Source organism: Balaenoptera musculus, chromosome 9 (assembly GCF_009873245.2).
Source record: "Balaenoptera musculus isolate JJ_BM4_2016_0621 chromosome 9, mBalMus1.pri.v3, whole genome shotgun sequence".
NCBI classification, from domain to species: domain Eukaryota; kingdom Metazoa; phylum Chordata; class Mammalia; order Artiodactyla; family Balaenopteridae; genus Balaenoptera; species Balaenoptera musculus.
The window spans coordinates 15,751,753-15,765,903 of record NC_045793.1 but is presented as its reverse complement, the minus strand read 5'-3'; the positions used below and the strand labels follow the sequence as shown (position 1 = coordinate 15,765,903).

The 14,151-nt window shown below is 42.1% G+C and overlaps 1 protein-coding gene across 1 annotated transcript in view; it reads right to left on the bottom strand.

Annotated features, from left to right (window-relative positions):
• SVOPL (SVOP like) overlaps window positions 1-14,151 on the bottom strand; it is a 63,793-nt gene that overhangs the window by 23,544 nt on the left and 26,098 nt on the right. The window contains exons 10-13 of the mRNA XM_036863797.1: window positions 12,661-12,866; window positions 11,877-11,987; window positions 11,079-11,161; window positions 9,062-9,151 (exon numbers count right to left, since the gene is read on the bottom strand). Coding sequence (XP_036719692.1) covers window positions 9,062-9,151; window positions 11,079-11,161; window positions 11,877-11,987; window positions 12,661-12,866 — 490 coding nt within the window. The remainder of the gene's footprint in view (window positions 1-9,061; window positions 9,152-11,078; window positions 11,162-11,876; window positions 11,988-12,660; window positions 12,867-14,151) is intronic.

The following is a 14,151-nucleotide window of genomic DNA, read 5'->3' as shown; positions in this document are numbered from 1 at the left end:
GAAAAGAAGTAAAACTATCATTGTTTGCAGATGACATGATACTATATATAGAAAATCCTAAAGATGCTACCAGAAAACTACTAGAGCTCATAAATGAATTTGGTAAAGTTGCAGGATACAAATTTAATACACAGAAATCTCTTGCATTTGTATACACTAACAATGAAAGAGCAGAAAGAGAAATTAAGGAAATAATCCCATTTACCACTGCATCAAAAATAATAAAATAGCTAGGAATAAACCTACCTAAGGAGGCAAAACACCTGTACTCTGAAAACTATAGGACTCTGATGAAAGAAATCAAAGATAACACAAACAGATAGAAAGATATACCATGTTCTTGGGTTGGAAAAATTAATATTGTCAAATGGTTATACTACCTAAGGCAATCTACAGATTCAATGCAATCCCTATCAAATTACCAATGGCATTTTTAACAGAACAAGAACAAAGAAATTGTAAATTTGTATGGAAACACAAAAGATCCCGAATAGCCAAAGCAATCTTGAGAAAGAAAAACAGAGCTGGAGGAATCAGGCTCCCTGACTTCAGACTATACTACAAAGCGACAGTCATCAAAAAAGTATGGTACTGGCAAAAAAACAGAAATATAAATCAATGGAACAGGATAGAAAGCCCAGAAGTAAACCCATGCACCTATGTTCAATTAATCTATGACCAAGGAGGCAAGAATATACAATGGAGAAAAGACAGTCTCTTCAATAAGTGGTGCTGGGAAAACTGGACAGCTACATGTAAAAGAATGAAATTAGAACATTCTCAAATGGGACTTCCCTGGTGGTGCAGTGGTTGAGAATCTGCCTGCCAATGCAGGGGACACGGGTTCGAGCCCTGGGCTGGGAAGATCCCACATGCCACGGAGCAACTAGGCCCGTGAGCCACAGCTGCTGAGCCTGCGCGTCTGGAGCCCGTGCTCCACAACAAGAGAGGCCGCGACAGTGAAAGGCCCGCGCACCGCAATGAAGAGTGGCCCCCACTTGCCACAACTAGAGAAAGCCCTCGCACAGAAACGAAGACCCAACACAGCTAAAAATAAATAAATAAATAAATAAAAAATTAAAAAAAAGAATCTGCCTGCCAATGCAGGGGTTATGGGTTCGAGCCCTGGTCTGGGAAGATCCCACATGCCGCGGAGCAACTAAGCCCGTGCAACACAACTACTGAGCCTGAGTCTAGAGCCTTCAAGCCACAACTACTGAAGCCCATGTGCCTAGGGCCTTTGCTCAGCAACGGAGAGTAGCTCCCCTTTGCCACAACTAGAGAAAGCTCACATGGCAATGAAGACCCAATGCAGCCAAAAATTTAAAAGTTTTAAAAATTTAAAAAGGAGGGTGGGAAGGTAGGAGATGCAAGAGGGAAGAGATATGGGGATATATATATATGTATAGCTGATTCACTTTGTTATAAAGCAGAAACTAACACACCATTGTAAAGCAATTATACTCCAATAAAGATGTTAAAAATAAATAAATAATTTTAAAAAGAAAAAAAAAAAGAACATTCTCTAACACCATATGCAAAAATAGACTCAAAATGGATCAAAGACCTAAATGTAAGGGCGGACACTATAAAACTCTTAGATGAAAACATAGGCAGAACACTCTTTGACATAAATCGCAGCAATAACTTTTTTGATCCACCTCCTAGAGTAACGAAATAAAAACAAAAATAAACAAACAGGACCTAATTAAACTTAAAAGCTTTTGCGCAGCAAAGGAAACCATAAACAAAAAGACAACCCACAGAATGGGAGAAAATAATGTGCAAACGAAGCAACCAACAAGGGATTAATCTCCAAAATATACAAACAGCTCATGCAGCTCTATGTCAAGAAAACAAACAACCCAATCAAAAAATGGGCAGCAGATCTAGTGGGGGTGGAGGTGCCACACTGCGCTGCACACAGGATCTTAGTTCCCCAACCAGGGATCAAACCCATGCCCCCTGCACTGGAAGTGCAGAGTCCTAACCACTGGACCGCCAGGGAAGTCCCAGGCAGAAGATTTAAATAGAAATTTCTCCAAAGAAGACAGCCAGATGGCCAAAAAGCACATGAAAAGATGCTCAACATCACTAATTATTAGAGAAATGCAAATCAAAACTACAATGAGGCATCACCTCATACCGGTCAGAATGGCCATCATCAAAAAGTATACAAACAATAAATGCTCGAGGAGGTGTGGAGAAAAAGGGAACACTCCTGCACTGTTGGTGGGAATGTAAATTGGTGCAGCCACTGTGGAAAACAGTATGGAGGTTCCTCAATAAACTAAAAATAGAATTACCATATAATCTAGCAATCCCACTCCCAGGCATATATCAAGGCAAAACTATAATTCAAAAAGATACATGCACCCCTATGTTCATAGCAGCACTGTTCACAATAGGCAAGACGTGGAAACAACCTAAATGACCATCAACAGATGAATGGATAAAGAAGATGTGGTACATATATACAACGGAATACTACTCAGCCATAAAAAAGAATGAAGTGATGCCATTTGCAGCAACATGGATGCAACTAGAGATTATCATACTAAGTGAAGTAAGTCAGAAAGAGAAAGACAAATACCATATGATATCACTTATATGTGGAATCTAAAATATGACACAAATGAACCTATCTATGAAACAGAAACAGAATCAGGGACATAGAGAACAGACTGGTGGTTGCCTAGAGGGAGGGGGTGGGAGAGGGATGGATTGGGAGTTTGGGATTAGCAGCTGCAAACTTGTATATATAGAATGGATAAACAATGAGGTCCTACTATATAGCACAGGGAACTATATTCAATATCCTGTGATAAACCATAATGGAAAAGAATATGGAAAAGAATGTATACATATGTATAACTGAGTCACTTTGCTGCACAGCAGTAATTAACACAACACTGTGAATCAACTATACTTCAATTAAAAAAATAAAAATAGGGCTTCCCTGGTGGTGCAGTGGTTGAGAATCCGCCTGCCAATGCAGGGGACACGGGTTCGAGCCCTGGTCTGGGAAGATCCCACATGCCGCGGAGCGGCTGGGCCCGTGAGCCACAATTGCTGAGCCTGCGCGTCTGGAGCCTGTGCTCCGCAACAAGAGAGGCCGCGATAGCGAGAGGCCCGCGCACCGCGATGAAGAGTGGCCCCCGCTTGCCACAACTGGAGAAAGCCCTCACACAGAAACGAAGACCCAACACAGCCATAAATAAAATAAATTAAAAAAAATAAAAAATAAAAAAATAAAATAAAATAAAATAAATAAATAAATAAATAAATTGGTATAACCACTATGGAGAACAGTATGGAGGTTCGTTAAAAACGAAAAATAGAACTACCATATGATCCAGCAATCCCACTCCTGGGCATGTATCCAGAGAAAACCATAATTCGAAAAGATACATGCACCCCTGGGGCTTCTCTGGTGGCACAGTGGTTAAGAATCCGCCGGCCAATGCAGGGGACACGGGTTTGAGCCCTGGTCCAGGAAGATCCCACATGCCACAGAGCAACTAAGCCCGCGCACCACTACTACTGAGCCTGTGCACCTAGAGCTCACGCTCCGCCACAAGAGAAGCCACTGCAATGAGAAGCCCGCACACCACAACGAAGAGTAGCCCCCACTCGCCGCAACTAGAGAAAGCCCGTGCGCAGCAACAAAGACACAACTCAGCCAAAAATCAATTAATTAATTAATTTTTTTAGAAAAGAAAAGATACTTGCACCCCAATGTTCATTGCAGCACTTTTTACAATAGCCAAGACATAAAAGCAACCTTAATGTCCACCGGCAGAGAAATGGATAAAGATGTGGTACATATATACAATGGAATATTACTCAACCATAAAAAAAGAACGAAATAATGCCATATGCAGCAACATGGATGGACCTAGCGATTATCATACTAAGTGAAGTAATTCAGACAGAGAATGACAAATATCATATGATATTACTCATATATGGAATCTAATTTTTAAAAATGATACAAATGAACTTATTTACAAAACAGACTCACAGATTTTGAAAACAAACTTATGGTTACCAAAGGGGAAACGGGGAAGGGATAAATTAGGAGCTTGGGATTAACATAAACACACTACTATATATAAAATAGATAACCAATAAGAACCTACTGTATAGCACAGGGAAATCTATTCAGTATTCTATAACAACCCTATATGGGAAAAGAATCTGGAAAAGAATGAGTATATGTATATGGGAAAAGAATCTGGAAAAGAATGAGTATATGTATATGTATAACTGAATCACTTTGCTGTACACCTGAAACTAACACAACATTGTAAATCAACTATACTTCAGTAAAATTTAAAAATTAATTAATTAAAATAAAAATAGATCTCATTAAAGTGGAAAGAATCACCCTATGAATAATGTTACCATAAATATCATGCTAACAATTGAATTCCAATAAAGTATTTTAAGTCTATTAAAAAAATAAAAAGTATATAACTATGATCATATTTGAGTAAAATGCATATGCATATTTATATGTACATATGCTTAGATATATTGCAAGGGCTTTATTAAAATATTTATATCCAGTTATCTCCAGTAAAATATTAGGGTAGTAAAATTTTATTTCTAGTTTTTAATTTTTGTGTTTTCAGTGCGAAAGAAGAAAAAATCACGTGGTCAAATTGCCTTTGGAAATCTCTTAAATCACTGAAAATACAATAAACACAAATGTATTTATGAACCACACTTGACATTGACAAAAACTTTCTCCTTGACCAAACCCTAGCCAGGCTTTTCTAAGCTGCTTCTCACCTAGGCCTCAATCTTGGTATATAAAGATTTGAACAAAGACTAACAGTTTCTAACAGCTCAAATCCACACCCCTCGGATGACCCTAGCTCTCGTAAAAGTGCCTACCTGAACATACTCAAGGCTTCCAAAAAATTTACTGTTTGTTCCGATCGATACCTGGAGATAGGGCTCCTGTCTGGGTTTCACATGGACCAACCCCTCTTACCACTTTTTGCCTATTTTCACTTCCCTCTCTCTATTGAGACCTTCCTTGTCCTATTCCCTCTTCTCCCTTTAAAAAGCCCAGTCACCTCTGTACAAAACAAAGTTGAATTCACTTCACACTGGACTCTTTTTCCCTACTGCAATAATTACTAATCAAAATCTGTCCCTACCACTTTAACTAGTGTCTGACTTTATCTTGGACAACATAGTTTCTCAGTAAGTTTACTGCTTACCAGAAATCACTAATGAAACTATGAAATGGATAGATTTTTTATTCCCAGTAACTGGTGAAGTTCTGTGTATCATTTTATGCGTTGATTCATTGTTTCCATGCTTCTGGGGAAGGTCAGGAATTCAACAGGACAACAAAATCATTGTTCAGCTGTGACAATTCAATTAGGGTTTTTTGAAACCCTTGAAAATTAAAGGTTTGTCTTTCATCCTTGTCCAGTATTTTTTTTTTTCCTGGGCAGAAATTAAAATTTTTTATGTAGTATTTCCCTCTATAAGAGAAATGGTTTTCCAGAATTCTGAAATCTCCCTTTTCACTTGAGTACATGGCGATGTGAAATCAGAGTCTTATGATAAGCTTGTTCCTCCCTTGCCCTCTCCCAATCCCCTGCCAATTCACTCTTCAGCAACCAGAGTGCTCTTTCTAAATTGCAAAACTGATCATGACACTGCTTAACACCCTTCAATTACTTCCCCCTCCTCCTAAGAAAAAAATCCGAAGTATGCCTGCAAGGCACACTCTCTCCCTGTACTTCTCTGCACTTTGCTCATCAGAGCTATTTTCTATTCCGAGAACACACCAAGCTCGTCCCATCCCCAGGACTTTGGACCAGATGTCATCCCACCTGAAATGCTGTTACCCTTTACAGGTTGTCAGCTTCTTATACTTCAGGTCTCAACTCCAAAGTCACCTACCCAGAGAGGCCCTGCCTCTTTCTATAATATTTTTAAATTGAAGTACAGTTGATGTACTTTATTACATAAGTTACATACAGGTGTACAATACAGTGATTCACAATTTTTAAAGGCTACTCTCCATTTATAGTTACTCTAAAATATTGGCTATATGAAGCCTTGTCTTTTAAAAAAGGCCTGTCCCTCATGGAATGTATGGATTTTAATTCAATTTATCTTTCAGTAAAGGAATTTTGAGCCAAAAGAGGGGGTGGGGGGAAGGCCTGTCATCCCTTTCACTCATTATCATTGCCTCCCAACATACTTTCAAGTTGAGTGCTTTACAGATATGCAAATAATTAAGATACGCAAATAATTAATTTGAATCATCTTAATTTTGTGCATATTTGTAAAGTACCCAACTTGAAAGTCAGCCTCTTGAGAGCAGGAATCTTGTGGTGGTGTGCTGCGAAATGTTTAACAGGCTTTCCAGAAACTGTCCTGATGGTAGCATTTGCCTGTGGCCATGGGATAAAAACCACCACCGTGCTAATTTCAAGCTACAATGTGACATCAACTAGCTTGCAAAGTAATTTCCTGAAAATTTAACAATCAGCTTTCACAAGCCAGTGCAGGCCAGTTCCAGCACACCACTGGACCCTGGTCTGGCTTATTTACTGCTGTAAAGAAAGAGAACAATGCCAGGCACAGAGTAAGCGTGCAATAAATGCTGGTTGAATGTTGAACTGGGATAAATTCTTCTTTTTTTTTTGGCCATGCCTCGCGGCATGCAGGATCTTAGTTCCCCGACCAGGGATCAAACCCGCGCCCCCTGCAGTGGAAGTGTGGAATTCCCTTATAAATTCTTGCTTCTACTCTATCAAATACAGATTGTAGCTTATGGAATCCTTTTTGGCATTCTAACTGCCAAACTGTGAAAGAGGCAGTCTGTAGAATTTGTAGAGAATTACCCTGAAAACAACTTGTCGAATGAGTCACCAAAATAAGTTCCTAAATGAAAGACAAAAGAAAGCGGAGGAGAAAGGGAAGGGGAGTGGGAAGGGAAGGAAGAGGAAGAAGAAGAATTAAGTGAAAGTAAAGTCAATTTCCTTACTGATGGCCACACCTCTCATTGGTCTCCAGACCAATAGCATCAGATTCACTCTGGATTCCTGCTAGAACTGTAGGTGATGGTCCCATATACAGAATCAGAATCTCTGGGTGAAGTCCAGGAATCTTCACGGTATCAAGTTACCCTAGTAACTCTGATATGCACTGAAGCTTGAGAACCGCGTCTGAGGGTACACTGACGGATGAGCTCATGAGAGTGTCACCAAGCCCCACTCCAAACCCAGGCAAATATTCTACGAGCAAACACAAAGCTTCCCAGATTCGAATTTCCCATCCTAAACCTGGTGAGGAATGCAAAATATTTCAATTGCATAGTGATTGAAATAACTCAACTGGACTTAAATATTTCTCAGTAACAGAAATACTCTTATTGGAATATTTAGCATTTGGCCTTGATGCTATTGATCATCGTTATGGTTATTAGCTAACACTTATTGAGGGCTTACTATGTGTCAAATGTTGGGCTCAGTGCTTTGTATGTATTAATCTCATTTAATACTGAGAGGAAACCTACGTAGTGGGTGCTATTGTTTATCTTCATTTTACAGATGAGGGGGTCATAGAAAGTTGGGTGACTTCACTGTGAAGAGTTGAGAACTCCCCCAGCAGGACGCTAAGCAGGACAAAGCCCTGTGCCCCAGGAGACCTGGTCCTAGCTGAGATATTTCCTGGTCCACAAAGTCACCAAAAGCAGGGTGGCCTCAAAGATAAATGCCCACAAATACCCAGAGAAAATGTTCCAAGTGGTTGAGAACCAAGAGACTCTATTCCTAATTAAAGCTTGGAAAATAAACTCTACCTCGGTCTGATCATCCAGAAATAGGACCAATATTTTCCTGCTGCCTTTCACCATTATGTTCTTTTCTGAACATGGTGAAATAATAAGCGCAAAAGAACTGTGAAAAGCAAAACCGCAAGACCAGAACTGCCCTCATTTTTAACTAAGTAGGCAAAATAGTCCCAAAATAGTTTTAATAAGGGTGGTAGCAAAATCCCATTAAATAATAAGAAATACACATTACAGTCTGTTTAGCCCATGGCAACCCCCTTTCTCTGAAAACTGCCCCTCCCCGGTTGCATTCATCCATAAGCCTGACTCTTGGCCGCAACTGATTTAGCTCAACTATGAACAACTGACCAGGCCTGGCCAGTGAGATGCCAGAGAGAGCATCCTTCTGGGATGCAGAGAGTACTTTGGTGTCTTCTGGTGCCTGGATCTAAGGATAGATGTTTGGGATTTGCGGGGTGGCCACGTCCGTGGACAAGTATAGCACCCTGGTCTTGAGGGAGTACAGCCTGAATGCTCAGTGACCCTGGGCCCCAGATAGATGTGAGGGGGACAGAGCCTGGGTCCCTGACAGCCCTCACTGCCTGGATCAGGCCCACCCAGGGCCCAGCCTCACTCTTGTCTTTGGCTGCAGCCAGCTCAGGTGGATTTCCATTTCTCGTGGCCAAAAGAGAATGATCAGGGCAGAGGGGCAAGCTGTTTGGCCCTCTGAGGAACCATGACCATGTGGGTCACCATATCTGCCTCTGTTTCTCTCCTGAAACAGGGTCCATCCAACAGTCCAGATCACCCCTGGATTTTCTCCCAGCCTGTGCCTGGTTTGTCCACATGCTGGACTTGACCTGCCCAGGGCCAAATCCTTGCACCCTGGTTCAGCCTCCCTGCACTTCTGTGCTCTGGTTTTCAATTGCACCCTTGACAGTGTCAGGGTTGGAGCTCATTGTCGTTCAGCTGCTCCAGCTCCTTGTGTCATCCATGTCTTTTGCATCCTCCCCCAACAATGTCCAGCAAAATCTAAACCCTGCATGCAATGCAATACATGCTATTGACTGGAAGCCTGGAAGCATTAATTCAGCCTCTTTTCCCAGCCAAATTAACCAGACAATGGGAAAACAACACCTCAAGGAAACTCATGTAAACAAATCCTTGGTTAAACACTTAACCTGAAGGGAGCCAGGTCCCTCTTTCCCCACCTCCCTTAGACATATCCTCCCTACAGAGACCCCTGGGCTGTACCTGGGATATAAATGGCGCCACCATCGCACCAATGCGACACAGGGATCCACTGGTCCCCATCCCCAAAGCGCGCATCGTTGTGGGGTAGACCTGGAGTAGAGGAGCGTAGAAAGCATCAGTTAGCTTAAACCCCTCTTTCCCAAGTCCTCTGCCCTTCCCTCCACAGGTCAGGCTTTGGTATATACAAAAGGCCAAATATTCTATATGGATATATAGGATATAGAAGATGTTCATTTTTCTCAGGTATACAACTTTGAATTTTAACAATATCAGAAAATAAACACTTAGAAATTATCCTTTAAGTGAGCAAATTCCAAAATATGTGTTTAATATTCCAAACGTAATTTTAGAAAGGTACTTGCAATCAGACAGAAGATTTCCACTTTAGAGCTATAAACGTATAAAGGTGGTTCTACTGAATGGAAAGAAAATACTCCCCAAATAATAACAATCCAACCAAACCTTTAATACAGATACAGTGAAAAGAATCGACGAGAGTGCCACATACATGCTACACCATTCACCATGTTTGTGTTGCAAGATCTTATGGCGCAGTCTACTTTCTTGCTGCAACTTTCTTGCATTTATAGTAAAACCTCATTAATCTGTACTTCACTGATTCAGAGTTCTTAATAAATAAGCAAATAGTATTTAATAAAGAAGATTTTAAGGAGAATATATGAAAGAATGCTTCTTTTAATTTTAGAAATTTTTCTCTTAACGCTATAAATACTGATCAGTTTTCATCAATTCACTAAAGCAAAGCACGTGGCCTCTTTACTTGGCCGCATCATGTTACCCACCATCTGCCAAATGCAAAACACAAGATGCTTTCCTGCCCCGGGGGGGCACTGCTATATTTATAAGAATGTCTGGGGGTGGAGTGCCTTTTCACAGAGGTTTTTTCTAGAAAATGAGGCTGCTGGCTATTGAAAACAATGGATTCAGATACATACAGATGATCTTTGCTCTAATATCAATTTTTTTTGTTCATTTTTGTCAATTCTAGGAGATGAAATAATAGAAGACAAGCAACTTCAGGTACACATCTTTTTTTTTTAAGCAATAAATATCAGGGAAAAAATACTTAGGAACGACCCTTTAAATGAACACGTCCCAAAATATGTTAAATTGAATATTCCAAATATAATTTTAGAGGCACATCACAATACACATAGACTTTTAAGTTCACAAATTCACAATAATTTTAGAAGATTGTTAATGGAACTAAATGAAATACTACATATATGTCAAATGTGTCATAATTTCCTATCTTTATCTATGTGAGGGGAAAAGAATCTTTTTCTCTGTGGTTTTGATATGTCATCTGTATTCTAAATAGACTTCTACCTTTCCCAAGATGAAGATGAATGCAGCTTTAGCAGTCCCTATAGCACCACTTTCTCTGGCTCAACGAAAGGCAAAACCAGTTAAAATACTAAGTTTCCTACTCAGATGTTGCTTATTTCTAGGAGCATTTGCTCTTTAAAGTGGTGGTTTCTGAGAAGCTCCTCAGAAGTAGATGTATTAAGTAGATATAGCAATTCAATAAATTAAGAATAAATTACCATTATATTCGAATTTAAGCTACCTACAACAAACAACAGACATAGTGGGATATGATCTTTCAAAAGAATAAAGGTGAAAAATACATTCTAATTTTAAAAAGGGAGAAATAGGGTGTTTTACATTTTATCAGCAACATGCAGGTACCGGGCCTATCCCTACTTCTTCAGGAAGCACGGTATGAGGGCAAGAGTTGCTTTTTACATGGATGCAGTTTAGTGAGAAAGGGAGACGGTCCTATCTTTCTTCTCAGAGACTGGCTTTCACTAGACCCCATGGGGCAGGAGAAAGGCCATATCAAATAAGCCTTCTGGGGTCATTTTAATAGGATGTTTTTAGGAATCATCAAAAGTCAACAGAAGCCAGGGATGCGTGGTCTATAGACAAACACCTGCTCTAAGTAGCTCACCTCGCACACCTTGATGTGACCAACCCCTTCCCCAAAACTAACCTCAGCGGTGTAAATATAGATGGTGTTGAAGCTGGACGCCACCAAAGCCCTCAGCATGAAGAGGAAGCCGATGAGGCCGGCACCAGGGAACCAGAAGCAAGACGTTACCAAAGGCAACACGGAGGGCCTTCCGGGGCCCCGACCCCAGTACGTGACAGATGCCAACACACATCCCTGCAGACCGGGTCCCGAGGGAGGTGTTGCCCCTCAGCTGGCCTGACTGTGGGGTCCTAAAGCAAAAGCCTGACTCAATCCTTCAATCCTGTTCCCCCGAAGTGTGCCGTTCCAGCCCAGCCCCCCAAGGTGAGCACTCCTCTGCCACCACCCTTGGAAAATGGTACAGTTTGCAGAATAAGTCATACATGTTATAAATGAGGCCCACTCTAGGGTCACAAATTCAGAGTGCAATGAATTCTCCCACCACAGGTATGCTGTCTACATCACTATCTTGACAACGTGCAGATCATTTGGTAAACAACCGGAGTCTCCATTCTCCAGGAAGCTTTGCATAAAGATCCTAAATATCTTGCTACGCGAACGGAATACTCCCACGCTGGTACCCACGTCCTGTGGGTGCTGAAGATGGACCTGGCTCAGGAGGAAGAGGGGAGTGGGAGGGGCAAGGGCAGGTACCAGGGGCTTGTTTGATCGTTCTAGTCAAACAAGCAGCCTGTACTCTACTCTCTTGGTGAAAGGGACTTGCCCCTAACCTCCACTGAAGGCCATGGGTCAGGAGACCTCATTTTAAAACCACTGCACAAAACTAGATTGCATTAAAGCAACCAGACAGCAAATACCTTGAAGTGCAAATATTGAGGAGAAGGAAGAATAAAGCTGTACATCCCATGGTAATAGAAAGGCTCAGCCGTCTTCCCAGGAAATTAATGCCCAGGATATTTAAAGGATTCACTAGGAAAAAAATGACAAAGACAATTTTCAGAATCTTGAAAGCAAATGGCACTTATTAACAATGGCATGGATTCCTCCCTGTCATTTCAGAAAGAAGCAACTTAATCCAAACGTCATGCGTATTCCAGCCAAGACCCAGTCACGCTGTCATCAACTTCATGACTCCTTCAATATGCTTTTCCCATGGGGATCCGAGAACTACAAGCACCGGAGTATATGAAGGATATTTTATGCCCAGGATGCTTATTACAGCATGTAGGTCTATTGTAAACTGCCAACTTGCTAGACCTCTATTTTAAATGTTTAATACTGTTTTTCAAATTCAAGGTGCCATTGATTTTTAAGTACCATTATTTTATGTCTATTAAAGCAGAAACAGTGCTTCCAACTGAAATCTAACAAGCCATTGTGAGACACATCCCAGTTTCAGAGATGTTACAATGTAGGGGAATGCATCTTAGAATTGATACGATGCACTAATTCAAAGCTCCACTCCTCCAGACTTCTCCTCACACTGATCGCACTGGAGACACCTCAGCACGATTTGGGGACTCGTCCATTTCTACCAGGCAGGAGTCAAGTGTATGACAGGTCACTCTTCTCTCCTCTGAGACTCTGAGTTGCACGTCCCCCACCCAAAACAGAGAGCCACCCAATACAGAGAGATACTTACGAGCAATTTCGCCAATGGTGCTGATAATCATGGTCTGGTAGTCAGAAGGGGCAAACACCTGGCAGTGGCAGGGGCTCTGGCTCTCCTCCGAGACCCCTACAGTCACCACTACCTCCAGCTCCGACTGTGAGCCACAGACCAGGTCCCGCTCCAGCAGCTCCGCACTGGCCAGGATGACCCCATAGTAGGCGAAAGAGATGCCCAGCCTGGAAACAAGAAAAGATGGACATTAGGAAAGGCTGTCACCAGGCCTGAAGGAGGGGTAGCACCGTGAGAGGTGGGGAGACGTGGGGAGAGCTTCTCAGGTGGAAGGCACGGTGTAGGGAGGGGAGGGGAGTGGAAAGTGGGGACACGTTTCAAGGGGATACTAGTGGGTGGCCTTTAGCGGAGGCTGCATGGTGGGAAATGAATTTGCAAGAAAAAGCAGGATGGAACTAGATGGGGGAGGACCCCTCAGGCCAGGAAGAAGTTTTGTAAGAGGCAGAACAGAACTAACACTGCGTTGAAACTGTCTCCCTCATTCTACAGCTTACGTACTGTAGCCTTGACCATAAAGAGTTAAATATTAGAGAAATGTTGCTTGTGCCCAAACAGCTCATTAAGTTCCCTGAAGAAAGTTCCCATCCCAGGTGGTCCCGGGTTAGTTACGGCTACTACTTGTAGATAAGTTCGTTTTCAGCTAGCAAATAAGCAGAGATAAGTGTGGTAAAGTAAAAATAACTGCTAACGACTTGAAGTTTTGCAGGAGCCTCGTGATGCAGCCTTGTGAGCAAGCAGAACAAAGAAATGTTATGCTTCCCTTGAAGGCCAGGTGGCTCCAGGAAGTCTTCAACCCACCTTTACCCTTTAATCTTGAACCCTCCCGCTTCCCCTTCTCCCTTAGCATAAAAGCAGCCTGAATTCTCTTCCAAGTTAAGATGGTTCTTTAAGAGTTTAGTCCACCATCTTCTCCGCCTGCTGGCTTTCTGAATAAAGTCGCTATTACTCGCCCCAACACACTGTCTCTTATTGGCCTGCCATGTGGCAAGCAGTAGGAGCTTAGACCCCTCAACAGTTTGTTTTCTGCAGCTGCTGCAACAAGTTAGCACAAACCTAGTGCTTTAGCACAGTGAGTGTCTCACAGTTCTGGAGGTCAGCAGTTCAGCAGCTCTGGCTGACTTCTCTGCTCGGAGTCTCACGTGGCAGAAATGAAGGCAGGGCTGCTCCACTTTCTGGGGAAGAATCCATCTCCAAACCCACCCAGATGGTTGGCAGAATCCAGCTGCACGGGGTGTAGAACTCGTGTCCGTTTCCTTGCTGGCTGTCGACCAGTGGTTTTCAGCTTCTGCAGGCTTCCTTCATTCTCTGTCTGTGAAGCCAGCAACAGCAGGTCGCGTCCTTCTCATGCACTGGCGCTCTCCTTCTGCCTCACCTCACGCTTTCTCTTCCGCTGCATCTCTGATTCCAGCTGGAGACATTTCTCTACTTTTAAAGACTCAAGCGATAATATTG